This window comes from Neophocaena asiaeorientalis, unplaced genomic scaffold (genome assembly GCF_003031525.2).
Source record: "Neophocaena asiaeorientalis asiaeorientalis breed wild unplaced genomic scaffold, Neophocaena_asiaeorientalis_V1.1 scaffold210, whole genome shotgun sequence".
Lineage (NCBI taxonomy): Eukaryota > Metazoa > Chordata > Mammalia > Artiodactyla > Phocoenidae > Neophocaena > Neophocaena asiaeorientalis.
This window is the reverse complement of record NW_020172282.1, coordinates 279687-304168: the sequence shown is the minus strand read 5'-3', so window position 1 is coordinate 304168 and position 24482 is coordinate 279687. Positions and strand designations below refer to the sequence as shown.

Genomic DNA, 24482 nt, shown 5'->3' with positions numbered 1-24482 from the left:
CCCAAGGGAATCTGTATTGTTAACAATCTACCTAGGAAATTCTGAAGCAATTAAAGTTTGAGAAACACTGATACACACCAATCATTGAAATACACTTGAATAATTTTGAGTGGTATTGCCTATCTTCATACACCATAGACATTCCTTGATGCTTTTCACTGTATTCATTTTATATTGCCACGTAATAAATTACCACAAGCTTAACAGCTCTGTAGGTCAAGAGTCGAAGCAAGTTCAACTAGGTTCTAAGCTCCGGGTATCACAAAGGCTAAAATCAAGGTGTCAGCCTGTCTAACCTCTTATCAGGAGACTCTGGTAAAGAATCCACTTCAGAGCTTATTCAAGTTGTAGGCAGAGGTTACTTCCTTGTGGTTGTAGGACTGAGGTCCCTGTTTCCTTGTCAGCTGTCAGCCCTGCCCCTTAACACTGCTTGCATTCTCTTATGTGACCTCCTCCATCTTCAAGCCATCGGTGGCACAGTGAGAAACCTTTTGTGCTTTGGATCTCTCTAACTTCCTTTTCTGCCACTAACTGGAGAGAGCTCTGTGCTTTTAACTGTTCATGTAATTGATCAAGCCCAGTCAGGTAATCTCCCTATTAAACATCCTCTGTACCATATGACATACCATAATCACAGGAGTAATATCTCATCATATTTATGGGTTCTAAGAATTAGGGTGTGGAATTTTGTGGGGAGGGGCACTTTTAGATTCTTCCTACCAGTGTCTAATGCAGTAACACAATATTTATTAATAAATAAATAGTTCACGAACATATAAAGAGAAGTAAAAAGACTCACAGTTTATTTAAACAGACACTAAATAGATAGGTGGTTGTGATCTCCTGTGATTGTCCAATTCAACAAATAGTTATTGTATAATTACCATGTGCTAATCACAGATTGATAAATGAATAAGAACTAGAACTTGCCCTCCAATAGCTTACATTTCATAATTAAACACCTCTAGAGAGAAACTTATTTGATGTTTTGATAATTTTGTCAGAGTGACTTCTCATATACTTCACAAAAAACTGATCTGTATAACTTCTAATCTTTAATCTTCTGACAGGTAATAAAAACACATTAAAATGTTCAAATATTGGATTAAATTATATCTCTCGCTATAACCCCTGAAAGTGTTCTCTTTTCAAATTTAGCATCCTCTAGTTCTAAGACTATTTTTTATTACATAACTTCAAGCCCTTTTAACATGTACTTTGTATTTTTAACTGAACCCAGTCAAGTCACTTAACATTTCTGTTCCTCAGATTTTTCAGAAGTAAAACAAATATTATGCATTAGTTAAGCTTTCTTTTTTCAAGTTAAAAATTGTCTTTGGCTAAATTAAGCAAAAACAGTACAAAAAATGGGAATCTATGGAAGGGGCACTGGAATTTCTCACAAAATTTCATAAAGGAGTTGGTTGCCTAATAATCTGGAAAGACAAGAACTAAAGGCAGCTCTAATTTTTTTTAAATGATGGGAACTCCATCGACCATAATTGTTATACTTTCTTTCTAAAGATTAACACAAAAAGACCTAGTTCCAATGACTCCCTTTTTCTCTGTCTCAAAGCTCCACATTTTTCTAGGGTGGCAAGTGATCATGCTTCCTGGAGCCTACACTTGTGTATTAGGAGGGGATTGTATGAACTAGGTTTCTGTCCCTATGGGTGCCTAATACATAGCATCATTTTTCTGCTAACACACAGACACACAAATGCACACACACACACACATCACACCATCACACATCATGCAACTTTCTTATACATCCAAAGATAATTCTACTGAAAACTTACCACCTATTTCACTTAAACCACAAACAGCCTCATTTACCCCAAATATAACTAAATCTAAGTCCTGTCCAGGTATTGCACAGAGAAACAGAGGTGATGTTAAGAAGCCCCACTTTCTGAGGCCAGATCACCAAATAATATTCTTACCTCTTTTAGTTCCGTAATAATTGAAATTATACAGTTAATGGACTAATTAGTATATTTAAGTACCGCTACTACCCCCTGTATACAACAGTGGAAATAAAACTTAAGAAAATGAGGCATCTGTTTTTAATCCTCAGACACTTGACAGCTGACGGCAAACAAAGAAATCTAGGTAAATATTGCATTAGTTGCAATATTTCTGTGCCTTATTCCAAAGCCATAGCTAGTAGTTATGATGAACCAGCTCCACTACTCCTTCCGTATTTTCTTTTCTTTCACTAGCAATTAAACGACTCAGGGTATTTGCCAGGTGGGGCGTCATGTCAGGAAATGAGATTTGTCTCTGCCTGCAAAGATTGCCTTGACAATATTTTTCTTCCTGCAGAGCAGAATGAGAAATGCTTCAGGTGTTCTTGTGGACCGTCTTTCCAACCCATTTTGGTTTTCGGACATCTTATTCCCCAGGTACTCAGGATCAATGATGGCAGGCAATACATACAATACATCTCTTCCCATAGTGGCCTGCGTGGTGTGAAATGGTCAGTTGTCTAGCTCATTTCTTGGAAGTATCCTTCCCACAGGCCAACAGAACCTACAGGTGTAGAGAAGAATTGTGAGAAGTGTCACTTCCATCTCTGGAAAGCCTTGTTTTCCAGACTGATATTGTGGCTAAGAGAGGTAACCCCAAGTACCAGTAGCTGGTTTAGAACATGACCACATCCTGAAAGGCAACCCCTCAGGCTCAGGTAATATCTCTCAGGGCATCACAGCTGTTTTTTTAAATGTTTTTCTTTTTTATTGCCTTCTTTCTTTTCTTTTTAAAAATTTATTTATTTACTTACTTATTTTGGCCATGATGCACAGCATGCAGGGTCTTAGTTCCCTGACCAGGGATTGAACCCATGTCCCCTGTGGTGGAAGTATGGAGTCTTAACCACTGTACCACCAGGAAAGTCCTCTACCACAGCTATTTTTTAAAGTTTTTAATAGTTCATTCCATTACTTTTTCCATTATTTTTTAAGGTCTGTAATTTGTTAGGGATGGAGTAGGTAAAAAGAGCAATGACTCCAAGGGAAATCTTCCAGTTGCTTCATTTCTTTTACTGCGATGTGATTTCACTGATTAAATTTAATGTGTGGGGGGATAAAAGGTAGCATATAAAACATTCTGAGGTTCATATATAGTTGTGTTAGAGAAAGAATGGGCAAGAAATACAGGACCAAGTCAAAAGTAAGTGTCCATCTACTGAGGACAAGTAACTATCCCCTCTAATTAAAGGCATCAAATACAAGTGCTCTGCCACAGAGAAGTTAGCAAGCTTCTCAGATTTTTGTACTTTATCAAGATCTTAAGATTGGGTACTTTGTTGGCAAACTGGGTACTCAGATCAACATGGTGATGGAAGCCCCCAGTGCCTGCCCATGTGTATCCTCTACCCCCACTTTAATTGCCACGCAATTCATGATCCCCTGAGCAAACCTAGGTTTGGCAGGTAGGATGATTGATGTCCACAGGAAAAGTCACTCTGTACACTTGATTATGAAGTTCACCTCCTATGCTAGTGGGGTTTTGTTGGAAATTAACATGGATATGAACATTTTAAGCCCTTAGCCTATTGTGAAAGATCTATCAAATATCATCCTTCCTCCAACTTCTCTTTAAAAATACTCCAAACTGTTCTTTTTCACGTCTCTATACCATTTGGCTGCTGCCAAAGAAATGGTGTAAAAAATAACCGTAGATTATCTTTGTTCTAAGGAGAATATACAACTAGATTTACTGCTCAAAGTCTTGCCCATTTAGTGGATTTTCTTCTATATTTGGGTCTCTCCATGAAAGGACTGTACCTTTGCAGTGTTTCACAGAGTTATGGAAACCAGGCTGACATTTTTCGTTCTCAGATTTTATAAAGAACTTCTTTTAAGACACTTAGGCAGAGATGAAAGAAACAACTATTGTGTGACAGTTTTCAGCAACCTGCTCACACGCCGCTGGGGCTGAACAGACTCATTTCTATATATTGCACTTCTACCTGATGAGGAAGGACTACTGAGCATGCCTAAATACAATGTTTAGTGGACCAAGTGTGCTCAGTTCATGATGTCCAACTGGAAAAGAGTTAGGAGCTCTTATCAAAAGGCAAAGTCACTCAAGGAAAAATACATTGCCTTACACTAAAACCTTGGTTGTCCTGACAAAAATTCTCCTGTTAGGGATTACCGCCGGCTCCATATGCAATCCTGGTCTGCTACAGATACCTGATTCATTTTGTCTTCATGAAGGTCAAGTGGAAAATCCCCTTTCACTGTAATCTACACCAGACGAAACCTACTAGGTGATGTGCCGCCTTCTTATTGGTAAAGAAGTCAAGTTTTAACAACATATCCTTCACTTTGGAGTGGGTGTATAGTATATAGTTATGCTCTAGAACACTAGATTCCCCCTCATCGAGAATGGAGGCCCTTATATTTTAGAGTTATCATCCATCCCTTATCATGATGTCTTACCAAGGCAGACATGGTTATACCATTTTTGCTCCCCAGAAATTTGAGTATGGTTTCATCATATGTAGAACTGTGGTGGTTTCTAGTAGGATTTGGTTTGGCAGTTAAAGTCCCCTGTGAACTAGATTGTGGTACAGAACCGGAGAATTAATATGATCCTGGGACATGGCAGTCAGTGAAAGCAAATGGCTTGTTGTGACCTGGTGGACAGGAACTCAGAAGGATGCATTAGGCAGAATAATGGCTGATTTGTTCAAGTTAGTGAAGGAATCGGATCCAAAAAGCTTAACAGACAAAATAGAAGTATGGCTACTTATGTCTTATCACTGTGAGCCAGGGGCATTTCCCAGAGAGGGGAGCTTCTGTGAGGTAGAAAGACCCGACAGTGCTTGCTGTAAGGATAAATTTGGAGATAGCCAAAGTCCTATCCAGCTCCATGACACTTGCTTCAAATAGTAAGCTTGTTAGAGTTGGTCTTCTTTTTCTTTTTTTTTCATTGCTTTTCAGGGTAAAGTATTTCCTGACTTATTACTGGCAAGGCAAAAAAAAACCCTCCTGAGTTGTTGTTTGTCTAAATGCCAAATGAGGGGAAACTCCTTTTGGATTGCATTAATTTTAGCTTTAATTAGAATATTTCTTTTCAGAATCACTTAGCCCAAATCTGTCACCTTTTTTTTCATTTAACTTAGTTTTCAGTTTAAGATAATTCATGGTAAAGCCCTGAGCTGCTCCTTTTATAAATTTTCAAATCACTTTCTAATAGAATGGCTTTATTATAATACTACATGACATTGTTTCTTGTTTCTATTGCTTATTTATTTATTTATTTATTTTTGCGGTACGCGGGCCTCCCACTGCTGTGGCCTCTCCTGTTGCCGAGCACACACAGGCTCCGGACGCGCAGGCTCAGCGGCCATGGCTCACAGGCCCAGCCGCTCCGCGGCACGTGGGATCTTCCCAGACCGGGGCACGAACCCGTGTCCCCTGCATCGGCAGGCGGACTCTCAACCACTGAGCCACCAGGGAAGCCCCTCTATTGCCCATTTAATGTGTTTTCTTGAGCATTTCTCTCCAGTGGTTAGCTGTCAGTTTTCATGGAAAACATTGAACTTCTAGATTATAATTGTCTTAGATTTACTTTAAATTTAATGATATTTTATCATCATATATACTGCTTGTTGTATGAGACAGAACATAAAAGACCCACGGTACCAATTGTTTTGGTTTTAAGTTATAGCAGTAAATAACTTCTTGAGTGAGTTGATAATACTATATGAATGTCTTATTCAGCTGCATTAGTTCATTTTGCTATGTATGACATCATTTGTCTTATTATCAAATTTATATAAATGACATCAACTTTGTATAAAGCACTCTATATATACACACATGTATATATGTATACATATACATCCATACCTATATAATTTTCACTTACCTCTAACTGAAAGTTAACATTTTATTGTATTATAAATGTAGTCAGTAAAACACAGTATTCACAGTAACTGCGACTTCATCAGCAAAATAAGAGATATTTTCAAATTACATTGTAATTATTAAAAATGTTAACGCCTATCATTTTCTATAAAATGTCTAGTTCTTTGAAACCCTAAACAAGCTAATGGTAAGCATGAAAATAGTAGTTTATAACTTATTTAGACAATTAAGAAACCATTCATAAGTTATTACATTAATGGCCGTTTCAAAAAATAGGTCCTCTCAGAACTGGGAGAATGCTTTGTTATCAGTCAGTTGACAGTGGCTCTGAGGTGGGAACAGAGATAGACTTTAATAGACTAGCCTCACATAGTCAGTAGGCTTCTCCAAGTACCTACCCTGGGAGAACGAACCGTTAATGATTTTATGGGATCCAGAAAAAGGAATATAGAGTAAAAGGTCCACAACTTTACTGAAATATACAGTTTCCTGTCTTAGTATGTAGAATTGTAGAATACACTCAATTCCCTGTCCTCTTCCAGCTCTTTCCTGCCTGTGTTTCTTTTTCTTTTATACTCTCTGAAGTAGAATAACCTCCACCATCACCATCATATATCTCACCTCTTTCAAATTGCACCTCTTGTAACCTGCCTTCTCTGATATCTTCCTCATCCCCAGCGATGTATAGGCAACTTTTCTTTCTCCTAAGAACCTAGTTTATTCATTGTGCCTTATATGAAACTCATGTAGGATAGATACTGTTTTCTGCCTTGCATTGTAATTCTTTTGTTATAGTCTAAGAACAAATTCCATGTGGAGTCTCTATGAACTCACAATCTCAAGAAGAGTGTCTAGCACGTAATAGGTATTTGGTTAAAATTTGTAAAGGAAGTAATATAAAGAATATACATTATTTCCTCATTGGTAGATCAGAATTAGTCTTATTTAATTATTGTGCTGAGCTTAAGTTATATGCTTTGGAACCCGTAGCTTATCTCAGTGCCATCACTATCCTGCTCCTTTAATTAGAGCCCATTCTTCCAATGGCAAGGGCTGAATTAAGAGCTCCCAAACAAAGATAACACCCTTCCGTATAATTAATTTACTGGAAAACTGAATCTCCTTGTTACTTTCTTACTCTCAGTATTGGTTTGATCATTTTAAAATCAATGTCCTATAACCTTTCAGCAGTAGTCATGCATGCATATGTAACACACGTATGACTTTATCTGCATCAGTAAACTTCTCCTTAGTCTGAATGTTTTGACTTCAAAATGTAGTCAAAGGACTAGAGATGGGAGACTATGTTGCATTTTGGGGCAAACAATAAATAGTTTTTTGGACCTTATAAGCATCTGACCTGCATTTTAGGATTAAATTTCCAAGTATTAATCTTAAAACGAAGATGATATATATATTTTTCCTATTCATTTTTCCCAAGGCCATAATGAAGAGCTACTGAAAGTGAGTACAAAAGTAGGTCAGGTGCTTTGGGAGATTTCAAATATATATCACATATATTTATATACAGAAATAGAGATATACATATACATGTCTACATATATAGAGAAAATAGATATATGTATGTATATATATAGAGAGAAAGATGGATATACATATTATGTATATTAATAGATATACTTAAATATACATACACCACACACTGTTATAGGTTAATTCTTTTTATTTAAGGAGGACTAACCATTGACTCTGGTGCTGATGAAACTACTTCACACAAAATGCTGGTGGGGATGTTAGAAATAATTTAAACAAATGGTATTTCTAGGGTCTGTACTAATTGGTGGAGGGAATGGGGAGTAGGGAAGGAGAAAGAAGTAAACAAATATGCTGCCACTCATGGTTAGTGTGATAGACAAGAGCCAAGCTCACTTGGACAGCCCCCTTGGCAACACCAAATTCATCCCATCAAAACTAACCTCAGCACAAACACAACCCAAATATTCAACTGCCCTCCTGATGTCACTAGATTCCACACTACCTGTCATCATATTTCACATTCTCCTCTGTTGCTAGGTACGCTGGGCACCTTAATTTCCAAAGCTCCAGGTGCTGTTTTTCCTTGGGACTCAAGTACAGAGTTTTTGGTTCCAATTCTATGGTACCCAGGCTGAAATTTGAGAGAAACACCATCGATCAGGGCCTGTGAACCTAAAGGTCATATCTGCAGATCTAAACACTACATGTGTAGCAGCCCGGTACCCATATGCCAGCAGCCACGCAGGATGGAGCAAACTCTGTTGGGTAAGGAAGCAGATTTCCCATGTAAAGCAGTAAACTGATGTGAATTGTTATGATAAACAGGAGTCTTAGATTTGTGGTTTATAATTCTGAAAAAGTATCTTTAAGGAAGAGAGAATAAAAGCCATTAATGTGGTTTTACGAAGCTAGACAATAAAAAATCATTACAGTATCCTCAATGTCTGCTCACCTCTTTATATTAAATTTTTCTAATACAGACATCAAAAACTTTGTTTTAAATTTTGATTTATGAAACAGTGGCACGTGAGATTATCAGTTCTTTTACCATTTACAAGATAAAATATGTGGATATGTATTTGTTTCAAATGAGTGAATAATTAATTTGTTCTTCATGAAACGTACTGATTTACTCAGGAATGAAATATGTAAAGCTGTTGAATTTAGTTACCTTGGTAACATCTGGAGTGAACCACTCCGTCTAAAAATATTTTCTCCTTTATTGTTTATTCTTTATACAAAAATTATAAATACATGACTTTTATTAAAGACTCTCCTGATAAATGATGTTTCTCTTACCTGAAAAATGAACAAATGGTATACTATTTACTAATATGTATGATGATATCAGATTAAAGAAACAGATATAGCTTGTTTAATTTTTAACTATAATTGACATTGGATTTGTTTCATGCTAATGTAGATTTAGTTTTTAAATGTATCTTTAGCGTTATATTTTTTAACATATTGATAAACTTTTCTTACATGAAACTTTTATTATTTTTTAAAGGATTCTAGTTCACAAATGTTAAATCACAGTTTTCTTCATGAATTAAATAATTGGACTTGAATGTGTCCATTATGCTCTTCTTTGGATTTTCTTGGAAAGAAATAATCAGAAATGACCTTTCATACTTTAGCATAACCATATGACTTAGCATAAAAGAACGTCCATAAAATTCCAAATTACTTATACGTTATTCCCCTAATTTTGTTTTTCAAACCTTGATATTTCCTTGTTAAAAGAATGTTATCAGTTTCTCAAATTAATAGCCATGGAAACTGCTACGTCATATTTCTTATGGCCAGTTTCCTAAGTTCTCTTGTCTTCTCTCCAAATGAGGTCTTTTCTTGAACGGGTACATAAACAGAGTAATTTAAAAGTAGAATCTTGCGCTGTGAACACGTTTTAATTTTCTCACAAAATAGGTTCTGAAAATTGTTTAAAAATACTATTTTGCTGATAATTACACTGAATGCCCTTTGTTTTCATTTTTTTCACTAGAGCAAGGAACCTGGGCTTTGTTCTGGACCCTTATCTATCTATTACCAATCTTAACTGTTCTTTTTTTTTTTCATTTTTATTGGAGTATAGTTGATTTACAAGGTTGTGTTAGTTTCAGGTGTACAGCAAAGTGTTTCAGTTATACATATACATATATTCATTTTTTTCAGATTCTTTTCCCTTTAGGTTATTACAGAATATTGAGTAGAGTTCCCTGTGCTGTACAGTAGGTCCTTGTTGGTTACCTATTTTATATATAGTAGAGTGTGTATGTTAATCCCAATCTCCTGACTTATCCCTCCTCCCTACGTTTCCCCTTTGGTAACCATAAATTTGTTTTTGATTTCTTTTCCATTCTTAAGATTTTTTTTTAGTCATCCACTCTTATTCTGCACTGCTGCTGTTTTAGTTTGAGCTTTCAGCAATGCTGACTTAGACGGCTTCTACATCTCCTCACTGGTCTCCCCAACTTCCATTTTGTCACCTTCATACTATTCTCATCCAAGACAGAGTCATCTCTTTAAAGCATATTTTTTTCACATCACTTCCCACAGTAAATTAAAATTACTTCTGTTGACACTCAAGGTAAAATCCAAGCTCTCTGATACACAAAACACTTATCTTCCTCCCTTTTTAGGTTTTCCTTTCTTCTGTCTCTCTTTTGCACTCAGCTCTCTACTCTTATTCCTCACGTGCCCTGCATATTCTTGCCTCTGTGACTTTGCACCTGCCGATGTCTAGGTGGGGAATGCTCTTCCCCAACTCTTCACCTGGTTAAAGCTTTGGAATTCAGCCACCTTCTATAGAAACCTTCTCTGATGCCTTTATCCCTTGTTCTGGATTCCTTGTTCCTTTTTTACTCTGTAGTTTAGTTGAATGTTTATTTTTCTGTCTCTTTAAATTATCTGTGAACTCATTGACTCATTGAAGCTGCAGGGGTCTCTATTGGCCAAATATTTAACCCCCTTTTGGCCAAAAATAGGCACTCAGTAAATGTTTGTTGAATAAATGAATGAAGAAGTGAGCTGTACTACTCCTTCAGAAGGTAAACATTATTTCTGTGAATTTAATTGATTAGAAGGCATCAAATATTTCATTACACCTTACAAAAGGAAAGCATATTTGAGAATAGCAGAAATCAAACAAAAAAGTCACAAAAAATCACTGAATATTACTACTTTTGCTCACTGAAATTTACATGGTTTCATCAATAGCCCTGCCCTAAAGGAAACAGTTTAATACTTTTGTCCATCATAATCCTTTAAAATTAACAGTAAATTCCTATCATAAATGTAAAGAGGAAATTAAGAGAAACAGAATTTTATTTTTTACGTAAATTTTATTTCTCACTCTGAGTACATTGTTATTGATATATTTTCTTCTAAACAAGCTTATTACGTATTTTAAAGCCAGAAAAGTTTTCCTAATTCTGCTTCTCCTTTTTCCCTTTTTTCTACAGTTTTTCCATTTCTGTTATAGAAAAATTATATATACATTTAATTATATATTATAAATGTTACATTTTATAATACATTATAAATTATACATAGAGTAGATAATAGAGAATATTAGAAAATTCAGTGCCACACTGTTAAGAGAACATCAGTATTAACGTTTCGGACTACAACTTTTCAGTCTTCTCTCCCCTTGCGGAGCACAGGCTCCGGACGCGCAGGCTCAGCGGCCATGGCTCACGGGCCCAGCCGCTCCACGGCATGTGGGATCTTCGCGGACCGGGGCGCGAACCCGTGTCCCCTGCATCAGCAGGCAGACTCTCAACCACTGCGCCACCAGGGAAGCCCTTTTCAGTCTTTTTGTTCTTGTGTTTATGTGTTTCCTTTTTACGAAATCGGGATCATATTGACCACACCTTTCTGTAGCTAGTTTTTTCCAGTCAGTGCCTCATGACTCACATTTTCTTGTGTATTTAAAATAGAATATTGATTAATTCCATAATCTAAACGTTCCAACATATGTTAAGCCAAATTTTTAGTTTTGATAAGTTATATCATTTCTAAATCTTGTATTATAAACAACACTGATTTAACTGTCTTTTTACCTGCAGAGCAGAGATGCATGCAATGATTAAACTCCTTAGGTTTAATAGTCTTCATAATGCCTGGAGCAAAGTTTCTGAGCACTTTTAATGTTTCAGATGCATATTAAACACCCATAGCTTGTACCAATATATACCGCACTAGCAAGGTGGAAGATGCTTTCATCAGAGAATTTTCACCAAATCTGGTTGTTCTCCCTGGAAAAACAAAAACTACTTGCAAGATAATTGGCAAATATCTTGTTCTCGCTTTTTTTTTTTTTAATTTACTTTTCTCTGAGATTGCATTTGAGATTGAACTGTTTTCTTTGTTTCATCTTATTATTTTATCTTCTAATTATTTTACTTCACTTCTTGTGCCTAAATTTGCCTACTAGATTAAAAATAATAATGGCTACTTCACAAGTTTATTGCTAAGGATAAACTACACATTATATGTAAAGTTAGGTAGCACAATGCCAAGCACACAATTGGAGCTCAATAAATGCTAGTTGAGTCTATTCTCTAGAGAATGGACTTGAGGATATGGGGAGGGGGAAGGGTAAGCTGGGACAACGTGAGAGAGTGGCATGGACATATACACACTACCAAACGTAAAATAGATAGCTAGTGGGGAGCAGCCACATAGCACAGGGAGATCAGCTCAGTGCTTTGTGAACACCTTCTCCAATAAAGAGGTTTAAAACAAAAAACAAAAAAAACCCCACAGCATCATTTACATTAGCATGCCAAAATGAAATATTTAGGTATAAATTTAACAAAATATGTATGAGATATATATGAGCAACACTACAAAACTCTGATGAACAAAATCAAAGAAGAACTAAGTAAATAGAGACATCTTCCATGTTCATGACTAGGAAGATTCAATATTGTCAAGCTGTAAGTTCTCAATCCCAATCAAAATCATAGCAAATTTTTAGGGGTATTGTTTATGAATATTTTTATACCTCTTCATACATTTATCCTGTTATCATTATAAATTTTCCTTTTATCTCTTGTACCAAAAAAAAAAAATGCTAGTTGAAGTAGAAACTGATTAGCATATCAGTAAAATCAAAATATAAATTTTTCTTTCCAACAGATGATTCTGCTGCCGAGAGCTTTAATGGCAATGAGACTCTGGGGCATAGTTCAATTGCTTCAGGGGGAACACACTGCAGGGAGATGGGCGACTCTAACGGTGATGGCAAAACTGGGCTGGAGCCGGACGAGCAGCCACTGAACCTGAGTGACAGTCCCCTCTCAGCACAGCTGACTTCAGAATACAGAATAGATGACCACAGCGGTAATGGAAAAAACAAATATAAGAATCTGCTAATTTCTGACCTCAAGATGGAACAAGAAGCGAGAGAAAATGGAAGCAAGGTAAGGTCATGTTACGATTTTCAAAGAACTTTTAAGTTGGTCATGAAGGTCACAAAGAAATACTTATTTATACAAGAGATAAAGATTATCGTCACTAAAAATATTTTAAACAAATTCCAACAATGGGTTACCAAGAAATTTATAATCGTAGATACTGTGTGTTCATGGTATATAAACAGAATAAATTTCAGGAATAACAGTGAACAAAATGCATCCTCTCTTAGGCAAAGTGGTGGGTTTTTATATATGGAATCACTTGATTTAATGTGTCTCACTTATATAATCTTATGCATCTTGTCTTTGGGAGTTTGTTGAACTCAGATGTGAAAGTTTAGCTCTCAGAACACAATTCTGAGCTATAAAAAATCACTAGTTTCTCCTTGATTGGATAGGCGTATGTGGCAATAAAATTTCAATTAAATTCTTAAGTTTGCTTTAGAGACCTGTGGACTTCAGTCAGTAACTTACTTCATGTGCATAGGAGAAATGTGTCCGTTTTCTGGATGAAACATATAGATTAAATAACTCCTTGAACAAACAATTTAACATAAACTGTGTTATACAAAAGACAGAAATGTGTTTCAGATATATTATCTAAATTTCTGGATTCTTTATATCAGAATAAATTACAATCTTCCCCATTCCCAATGGATTTATTCTTTACAAAAATAAGCCATATTTCTATCATTTTGAAATAATTCATGCTGATGACTTTGCTCTAAAATTTTTGAAGGTATGCTTTTGAACGCATGAGGATTTTTATAGCGTATACATTTTGACTCCCTCCACTGCTCGCACTTCTAAGTTAGAGCTGTAGAATTGGTCTTTTGAAATAGATCCTGAAAGCAAAATGTCTTAATCTGGATTAATTTCTGAATTTACTAAAGCACTATGCTTTCTAAATTGGCTCTATTTAAATCCGATTGCTTGCCTGACGGTGTGTTGTTTTATCCTCTTTTAAGTAAGTTACTGGACGTTATCAGACTCTTAAACACTTCTGCCTGAGGAAGGCTGTTACAACTTTTGCAGTGGTAAATGCACAGTACTCTCTTTGGTGGTTTAAAGCCAGATCATACAAACACAGGTGATTTTATATTCACTACCATGATCTGAATCACCATGTTACGGAACAAAACAACACCTTAAGTTGACAACATTTTACACAACAAAACAACCCTTAAGTTTCCCTGCCCTCCACATAACCCTGTCTTTATAAAACTTAATCACAAAATGTCCTTTTAATGCTATATATCTGCAGAAATTTTTTTCTAAAATCATCCAGTGGTTTGCTCTTCTCTTCTTTCCCCCACTGTTCAATATTACCATAGGAACTATGCTCATTAAAACACATTCTTCCATACATTAGATGGAATGAAGTTACTTTCCTGCCTCTTTCAAAATGAGGCTATAAAAAGCACAGATTGAGCTGTGACGTGTAAGATGGGAAGTGGACCCGGGGGGAGAAGGAGGCACCTCTGAGGAAGAAGGTTTAATGGTTCGGTTAAAGAACAGCTTCCATAGCTGACTGAGAAGTAGCCAGAGAGACAAAAGACAAATCAGAAGGGCATAGTGTAGGAAAGCTAAGCAAAGTCCATCTTTCAAGAAAGAGAGCGGTCAGCTTTGATAGACACTGCTAAGAAATCAAATCAGATGAAATAGAATATAATTGAATTTGTAAGAATAGTTGTGGCAGCATGTTGGGACCAGAATCCAGAGGGAATTTTTTCAAAAAGGATATATTAAATACCTGTCACACTTACAGCGATGGGTAGATAATAGAGACAACTCAAAGACAGAAGAGTCTTTATTCATATGGCTCTTAATACAGTCACGGTAAAGAGAGTACATACGTTACCAAGTGCAATCTCGTACTGCTTACCGCACGACTGTCCAATAAGTTGAGGTATTGGGGTAAGGAATAGCGACTTTGTTCAGAAAGCCAGCAGACCAAGAAGATGGTGGATTAGTGTCCCAAAGAACCATGTTATCCAAGTTAGAATTCAGACTTCTTTTGTACTAAAAGGGGAGGGTGTATGGTTGGTCAGTGCAGACTTCTTGGTGTGGGAATCCTTTGTTCTTGTAGCTGTCCAGGCAGGTCCAGCCATAAATGTTATTCTCTGTTCTGCAACTTTTTATCTCTATATGAATGGAGAAGTGTTATACCTTTAAACATTCTCAGAGCCTTGAGAATGGGCTATCCTGTATATTTCAGGCTGTAGGCAACATTTTTAACTTGTAGCAAAAAACAATAGAACAGGAAGGTTAAAGTAAAATAAACAGATCCAGTATGGAGTCAGATTTGTTCTTCCCTATTACACATATACGTAGAAAAGTTTCTTAGCAAAAAAGTAGGCAAATATCTATTCCTGTGTTAAAACATGGAGAGTTCTGAATAAGAATATACTATTTCTATTGAAGTAATGATGAGGGCTTCCTTCAGGAAGTGAGTCTTGTACTTTGAAGGAATTGTAAGACTGCCATTTTTCAGAAGGATTCTCTTATTAGACACTGTGAAGGACCTGGAATGGAGACAGGAAGGGTGAGTGGCCTCCTACACTAGGAAACTACTGTCCATTCCGAGATAGGTATGACTTCATAACATGGTATATGAGGAAAAACCCAATATCATTATGCAAGGTAGACTATTTGCCACCAATTAATTTATTCACCAGCTATTTCTTGAGGAACTCCTACATGCAAGGCACTGTTAGAGGAAGCAAAAATATGAAAATGAGCAAAGCAGGGTCGCTGACTCTCAAAAACGTATTGTCTATCAGGAAAGAGAAGCAAACTTGTAATTATAATCTGATTCCATAAGTAGTATGTTGGGCATATGGCAGGGTGACATGAGAGAGCAGAGTTGGGACACCCATAGGACCATGATGAATCTTAAGGAAGACTTTATAGAGATTGATGCCAGGGATAAGTGTGAAGGGCAAGAAGTGATTCAGATGGGGAGGATTATTTATGGTAGAGCATGTTTCGAGGCCCAGAACAGTGAGAGAGTACTCTGAGCATGGAGATGGGCAAGGAGCTTAGCATGGCCGCAGTGGAGAACGTGTGGAGGAATGGAGGATAAAGAGGCTCTATCATGAAGGCTTTGTAGGCCGGTTTAAGGACTTTGGATTGTATCCTATAGCTGGTGGTTAGCATGATACGGTTATGGTCAGCTTGGAATTTTAGAAAGATTATTCTGGCAGTGTCGTAGTGGATGAATACAATAGGGACTAGGAAAAAAGACAGAAAATGGTTAGAGAGTTATTGTGGCAGTCCAGGAAAATTATAATGCAGAGGCATAGTAAAAAAGGTAATAACGAACATGATACTTTTGTTCTTTTGACACTGTGTCTGCAGGACTACCATATACAGCTCCATAGGTTGTATATTGCCAAACTCTTGGGAATGTCTTCCACATAGATTACCATATGAATGGCCTCTTTACCTCTGTACATTCCATTAGGATGTAAATTCTATAAGAATGATGTCTACCTTGCTCACTGCGGTATGTCTAGCACATGGCTTAATATCTGGTACATAGTCGTTTCTCAAATATTTTAGAGAAATAAAGTTTTACTGAATGTGGAAAATGAAGCACAGAACATTTTGGTATGACTCCAGGATTTAGGGTCTGGTTTCCTGAGTGGATGGTGATTACATTTACTAAGATTCAAAATGAGAAACATTTGAAGGAAGCTGGTTTGACATATAAAGTTTATGGTATTTATGCAGTATCCATTAGAGATGTTTAATAGGTATTGGGGACATATGTTTCAGCTTAGAAGAAACATCCAGGTTGGAGAGAGAGACATTTGAAAGATTTCAGAGAAGTGCTGCTAGAAGCTGTTGTGGTTGATAAGATCGCCTCAGAATTACATAGACTAAGGAGAGAGGAGCTCAAAAGATATCATCCTGCAGAATGTAAACCCATCAGGAACAAGAGGCATAGAAGGAGTTTGTAGGGGGAAAAGAACCCCAAAAGAAAATGAAGGCAGCCACATAAGAATAGGGGATATTTTAGAAGCCAAAATACTGGGCATTTCAAAATTGATGTAAGTGGCGAAATGGAGTAATCCTTAGGTGAAGTGACATAGGTCTAAACTTGGAGGATGTTTAGGGGAGTTAAGGCTTAGAGTATCGTTCAAAACCCATGGCAGAGGAAGAATTAGCAGAGTTAGTGGGAAATTGGATTGATGTTAGTTGTAGAGGCTGGGTACGAAAGCTGAATCATTTTTATTGTGAAGGAGACTGTATCTGGAATTTTGCCTCGGGAATTCTTCTTGCAATCCAACTCTAAACGCAGAGTGCCGCAAGGCTGTCAGGTGACCTTCATGTAAATGTTTAGCAAACTCATCTGTTCAGTGCTATCTTTTCAAGTCCTTAGGAATGTTTCATCAATTCTGTGCAAATTTATAAAGTGACACTATTACCAATTCTTTCTTCTAATATTTTGGAGGCTAGCCTCTGTTTTACCTTGGAGAAATATAAAAGCCTAATTATGTAGTATCTCTGAGAAACTTAGATTCCAGTGAGTTTCATATTGACCTATTTCACAATTTTATTATGAAGAATATCAAGCAAAAATGATTATAAAGCGTTTTAAAAACTTAACAGTGAATAGAAATGCTTAAAAAGAATAGCTGAACTGGACTAGGCCATTTACAAATCGCTTATTATCATGCAAAGTCACTTACTGGACTAGCTGGGAATCATATTAACCAATCTAAAGATGAAATCTATTGCATGAAAAGAGTTTAGGAGTTATTTATTTGCTACTTGCAGATGGCCACATTTTTAAAGGACAACTGGTAACATTAGAGCCCAGAAGAAAGTGGAAATGTTAAGAGCTTGGAAAATAAGACTCAGGAGGAAGCATTAAGGGACTAGTTATATGAAAAAAGAAAGGCCAAGAAAACCCAAATCTGGGTATAGATATGTTCAAAATTATTAATAGATGAGAACAGAAACAAACCTAGAACTCTAATGGACGGAAATACATAACTTAAAAACATGTATCATAGATGTTTTTTTTCTTTTTGGTTTTCTCTTTTTCTCTTAGTGTCTGTGACCCAGCTGCATTTTACTTAATATGGTAAAATATTCTGAATCAATCCCTGAAAGGATAATCTTTCAAGTAATAACTGCAGTAGGAAGGTAATTATTGTTTGAGGGTTAATGTGTCACTGTAGTTGCTACATATTTAGTTTTTGGCTTAGTTCCCAGGACCCTTCAATCTTCACTTCACTTAAAAATATGTTTCTCCTCAATGCGGCCCATGTGACATCATTTTCAATCTTTCCTTTAAATTTTTATCAAAATGGATATTACCATTCAAATTAAAGTTTATAAAATATTTCTCACAATTACCATTAATAATTGCTATGTGATTTTATTTAGATATGATGAATGGAAGCAGTTGATTTTTTCAAAATATCTCTTTGAAATATTTAGGTGTAATGAGATTGCCTTTGAAACATAGGAATGGTGGATTAACTTTTGGAATAATATTATTTTTGTCTTTGTCATGTGGCTATTCCAGCTTATTATTGTTTTAATTTGATGATTTTCAATTTCTAGCTTCTTGGTGTTGTGTAAAGATTTTTGGCTCAGATGTGGTTCAGATAGAAACAACAATATATATTCAACAAATGTGCCTAATATGTGCTAGGCATTAGCCTGGGTGCTAGAAGGACAAAGAAAAAAAAGGTCTTCATCATTAAGAACTCACATTTTAGCCAGAAAGATTGACACATAAATAAATAGGTGTATTATAACATGGAAATTAGTTTGTATGTGAGAATGCCTTCTAGGCCTCTTAGCCATGCCTTGGAAAGTCCTCAAGTTAATTCGTAACAGTTAAGTAGGAGATAGTCACCTGGTGAAGGGGAGAAGGGAATTCTTAATGTTGAGGGTGGAAGTGGTGAGAGATGAGTCTGGAAAAGTAGTTCAGGTGTAAGATTAGGGTAGACTATGAATGCCCTTTTATTGCTTGAACTTCACTTTGTAGTTTACAGGGAATCACTTTAGGATGTTGGATAGGAATATAGCATGGTCTGATTGTGTTTTGGGATTCATCATTGTGGCATCTTTGTTACAAGATGGCTTTAAGTGGCATAAAAAGGGAGGAGGCTGTAAACAGAGCATGAGGTCCTGCCTTAGTGAGGTGGTAGTAGGGATGAAGATGAAAGCAGAGATTTAAGAAATATTTAGAACGTTAAATGGACAAAATTGTGTGTGAAAGAAACTAACAGCCACAGGATAAAGGGATGATGACACTGGGATGCCATATCAACTCTAATAATGATGAACACTTTTGTAAAGCTTTCATATTTTTAACTTAAACCAATTCATTGTATCTGATAAGGAGGGAATGTGTAATCACCAGTCTCATTGAAACATAAGGGCATAGATTCTAGTGGATGTTACACTATTTAACTGAAATTAACTATATATCAATAGTTACTTAAGCGGTAGAGCTTAGTATTGAACCCAGATCATCTGAAACCCATGTGCTTTTCACTACACCCACATTGGCTGATGCTGTGTAAGACCAGTTATGTTTATGGACCCATATGGAGGCTATGACGGGCAAACAATTCAGAGAGGCAGAGATCTAGTACAATTAGCAGTTAGTTACTTGATAAATGGCAAATACTTGCAGTGACATTTCTTATACGAATATATATTTTTTGCTCTTCTTTTGCTCTTCTTTATTTTACAAAATGAAAATAATATACCAGATGCCTCTGTTGAAAACCTAAGCAAGTCTAAAAAATATCCATTTATTGTTTTAGTGCATGAAGGTAAAAACAAATGGGTAGGAGCTGAGTTAGAGTGGGTCTTTAAAAAGCCCCAGGGTAAAATTTAAGCTTAAGTTTTATTAGCTACCAATTTAAAATAGTATTCATGTAATATATATATGTATATATGCACATACATATATACCTATATATTTACATATGTGTTATAGAGTGTATAAAACACACACATATAGTGTATTTTATTCTTACAGGTTGCCTGGACTTCAGTTCTGCTAGTTATTGGACATATTTGTCCTTCTGTTCTTAGTACATTTTGTAAATCAAAAGATATACAAGAATGATACAGTATAAATTGGTTTTATACTATCTATCGTATTTGCAATCTAAATTGAAAAGTATATAATGCTTTTGTGAAAAAATGCTTGCTTTGCTCATAGACTGTAAAATTATTTACACTATAGAAAAATTCAATCTTTAAAATCAGGAACCACTTCATTTTGCATTTGAAGAAATTGAGATGAACCCAACTGACTCCTACCACCCAAATCAGTGTCCTTTTGAATTCTTATGCTGTCTTGCTTACTGTTATATATGCTTATATTCTTTATAAGTTACTACAGAAAAATGGATGGTAGAACTACCATTTTTGAGTGCCTGCTATGCGTGTTTCAGTCCATGTTAGATCATTTCACACTTATCTCAGGAGAATGGAGAAGGCAAAGGACTTTTATAATTTATATCCTGAAGTATGTAAAGTGAAGTTGATTTTAATTTCCCATATGCAGCAAAATATCAATTTTGAGTTCCTTTCTAAACATTTAAGAGTTCATTTGGGTCAATACACAATCTCAACTGATCCTTCAGCCTTCAATTCCATACATTCATAAATAATCTGGTTAGAATGATAGGTTGTATCTTTAACCAAAGTACAAAAAAAAGAAAATGGACCACTTGTTACCTTTTGTGTTTATTTGATGGTTCATCAATAGCTCAAAAAGAAATGAGTTTTATTTTGTATGTTTTTGTGTTCAGTGTTTTTTGAGGTTTCTGGAAGATATTTTCTTATTTTGTTTTATCAGTGTATGTGTGTTTGTCTGTTTTACTTATGTTCTATCAGTTGGAATAATATCAAATAGTTAAAAATGTAATTTGGTCTGTAGGTGTCTTGAGAGAATGGTAGAGGAACCCTAAGAGAAAGAAATGTAGTTGAAATACCCTGCAGTGATTTATACATGTCTCAAAATAATGGATATTAACAGCATTCCTTGAAACACTTGCCGTTGACCCAAATTTGGGGAAAGAATAAAAGAAGAAAAATTAATGCCAGAGACAGAGAGCAGTACATTCTGATTTATCTCAATATAATAGCTTATGATTTTCATTAATATTAAATATTTGATGAGTCTTAAAGTATACCCCCTAAGAGCAACTATCTGTAGCCTCGTTATTAGTATTTTAAAAATATTTTTGAAATGGAGATCCTGGAGTTAGCTGGGGTCAAGAGGGTAACTCAGATAACAGAGTTAAAAAGCAGAGAATTAAGTCATTAACTTGGTCCCAAAGAATAATAATGGCAGGTAACATTCATTGAGTTCTTACTATTTTCCAGGCACTCTTCTAAGAACTAACTCATGTAATCCTTATAACAACACAATGGAGTTAGGCTCAGTTATCGTTCCCAGTTTTTCACATATGGAAAAACTAAGACCCAAAGAATTTATAAATATGGCTATACTAAGAATTTCTATAATTCGGATTTAAACCCCAAATCATTTGGCTCACATTTCAACCACTACAGTGTAAGTTGAGGTCATGGGGTAGGGTCTGAAAATGAGCAAAAGCAAATTTGACTTAATGCTGAGACCCCTAGCTGCTATTTTATGGTTCACAGTTGTTCCCTGATCGGGAAGCAATACTGCAGCTCTTCGGCAGGGGGACTCCCAATCACTGTGCCACCAGGGAAGCCGTGAGCGTCTATACTTTTTAAACCTGGATACTTCATTAGTAAAATGCGCATACTAATACTTAACCTGTAGGCAATTGTGAAGATTAAATAAGGCTGTGTTCATTTTTCACATAAATGCACAGTAAACGGAATTGCTGTGGTGAATGTTTTTGACTCCAGAATTTGAGGCTTAGCGAAATCTTGCAAAAATGTTCTCAATTCATAAATATTTATTTGGGGAGTTGAATATCCATTTTTGATAGCCTACTAATTACTTAACTCAGATTGATGATTTGAAGAAGCATATTTATTTCAACTAGTGTGTACTACTTTCCTTTTCTTCCTCTTTTTGTCTCCTTTTCCTTATTTTGTTTTAGTTACACTTATTTTCCAGGACTCTAGAATATATAATACATTCCCAGAGGCATTTTACAGGCATTTATTCTAGGACCCATTTCTGGGAATTTATAACATGTTCTCATAGAAATAGATCCTAGGATATCTTGGAACTGCTGCTTATTAAAATCTTTCCTGACTCTGTTGGAATTTGTCCAATTCAAATGTCACCTTCCTTCATAACACCTTCCTTGATTACCTCAACTAGGAAAAAAAATCTTTTCTTTTTTCAACTTTTAGAAGGTTGATCCATGAAGAATGAGGACGAAATGGTGGGTGATGGGTTGTGTGGTCACACACTAAAGTGATATACATGTGTGAGGCTTGCTCCCTACAAAATGTTTGTTGAAGGGAAAAGATACAGTGATGTGGGAATATCTTGTATTGATCTTATTCTACCCACTTTCTCGCAGTAGCAGTTTCCTCACATTGTATCTTGGCTTCCTTGAACTCCCCACTGTGCAACAGACTCTGGTCTTAATATGAATTAATGGAATATGAATATGTCCTATTCCAGGTAATATGTATACAGTCTTACCTCTCTGGGCCAGAGATTCTCATTTGAATATTTCACAGTAAACCGTGACTCAAATGGATATGACACCAAGAGCACAAACAACAAAATCAAAAATCAATAAATGGGGATACATCAAACCTAAAAGCTACTGCACAGCAAAAGAAACAATCAACAAAATGAAAAGGCATCCTGCCGAATGGGAGAACGATTTTGCAAACCATGTATCAGAAAGGGTTAATAGCCAAAATATTGGGTTGGCCTAAAAGTTTGTTTGGGGTTTTCCGTCAGATGTTACAGAAAACCCCGAATGAACTTTTTGGCCAAACCAATAAATGAAGAGTTCGTAAAATTAAGTAGCAAAAAAGGAAGGAAGAGAAAGAGGGAGGGAGGGAGGGAGGGAGGAAGGAAGGAAAGGAAGGAAGGAAGGAAGGAAGGAAGGAAGGAAGGAAGGAAGGAAGGAAGGAAGGAAGGAAGGAAGAGGGGGAGGGAGCAATCTGACTAAGAAATGGGCAGAGGCACTAGATAGAAATTTTTCCAAATAAGTTATCCAAATGGCCAACAGGTACATGAAAAGATGTTCAACATCACTAATCATCAGGGAAATACAAATCGAAACAACAATGAGGTATCAATCTCACACCTAGTATAACGTCCATCATCAAGAAGACAGAAGATAACAAGTGTTGGCAAGGATGTGGAGAAAAGGGAATCCTTGTATACTGTTGGTAGAATGTAAATTGGTTCAGCCACTGTGGAAAACAATATGGAAATTTTTTTTAATCAAAAAATTAAAAAATAGATCTACAATATAATCCAGCAATTCTACCTCTGGGTATATACCTGAAGGAAATGAAAACAGAATATCAAACAGATATATGAACTCCTGTGTTATTACAGCATTATTCACAATAGCCAAGATATGGAGGAACCTAAGTGCCTATTAACGGATGAATGGATAAATAGGATGTGGGGATACACACACACACACAATGAAATATTATTCAGCGATGAGAAAGAAGGACACCTTGCCGTTTACACCAACATGGGTAAATCGAGAGGATATTATGGCAAGTGAATGAATGGATAAATAGGATGTGGGGCTATACACACACACACACACACACACACTGAAATATTATTCAGCAATGAGAAAGGGTACCTTGCCATTTGCAACAACATACATAGAGAGGACTTTATGCTAAGCGAAATAAGTCAGATAGAGAAAGACAAACACTGCATGATATCACTTACCTGGAATCTAAAAAAGACAAGCTTGTAAAAACAGAGAGTAAAATATTGGTTACCAGGGGATGGAATTGAGGAGGTAGGACAGATATTTAAGGATACAAACTTGCAATAAGTAGTAAATAACTCCTAGGGATATAATGCACAGTGTACTGAATATAAACAACAATATTGTACTATAATCATAAAACATTTTAAGAGACTAGATCTTGATTATTATGACCACTAAAAAAAGATAATTATGTGATATGATAGAGGTGCTAATTATCACTACAATGTTCTTCAGATATATACAAATGTGTCAAATTAACATGCTGTGTACCTTAACATTACACAATATATGTCAAATATATTTCAATAAAAAAACCAGTGAATCAAATGAAGTAAATTTTCAATATGGTGATAGAGGAGGATAGCATCATAGCAGGTTGGTAAAGGAGATATTTGGGGGGTTATGAGGTCTTGTGTTGTGATTCTCAAATGTGCAAACAATATAAAGAAAATTAAGTGTTTTTAATTGGTTTCACTTTGGTGCTTAAGACAAATATTTTTGAGACAATTTTTATAGCAGTTTTCAGTTCACAGCAAAACTAAAAGGAAAGTACAGAGATTTCCCATATACCCCTTGTTCCACACATGCATAACTTCCCCCATGATTAACATCCCCCACCAGAGTAGTACATGTGTTACAATTGATGAGTCCATGCTGATACATCATAATCACCCAAGTCCACAGTTTACCTCAGGGTTCACTCTTGGTATTGTATATTCTTTGGATATGGACAAATGCATAATGACAGGCATCCATCA

The 24482-nt window shown here is 36.0% G+C and overlaps 1 protein-coding gene across 3 annotated transcripts in view; it reads left to right on the top strand.

Annotated features, from left to right (window-relative positions):
• Positions 1–24482, top strand: part of NOL4 (nucleolar protein 4) — a 280542-nt gene that overhangs the window by 92233 nt on the left and 163827 nt on the right. For 2 of the 3 annotated variants that reach the window (XM_024764488.1, XM_024764479.1), the window contains exon 5: positions 12528–12811. In XM_024764488.1, the coding sequence (XP_024620256.1) occupies positions 12528–12811 (284 nt within the window). Of the gene's footprint in view, positions 1–8128; positions 8148–12527; positions 12812–24482 lie in introns of those variants that run through there. The other variant, XM_024764470.1, reaches the window with a different exon arrangement.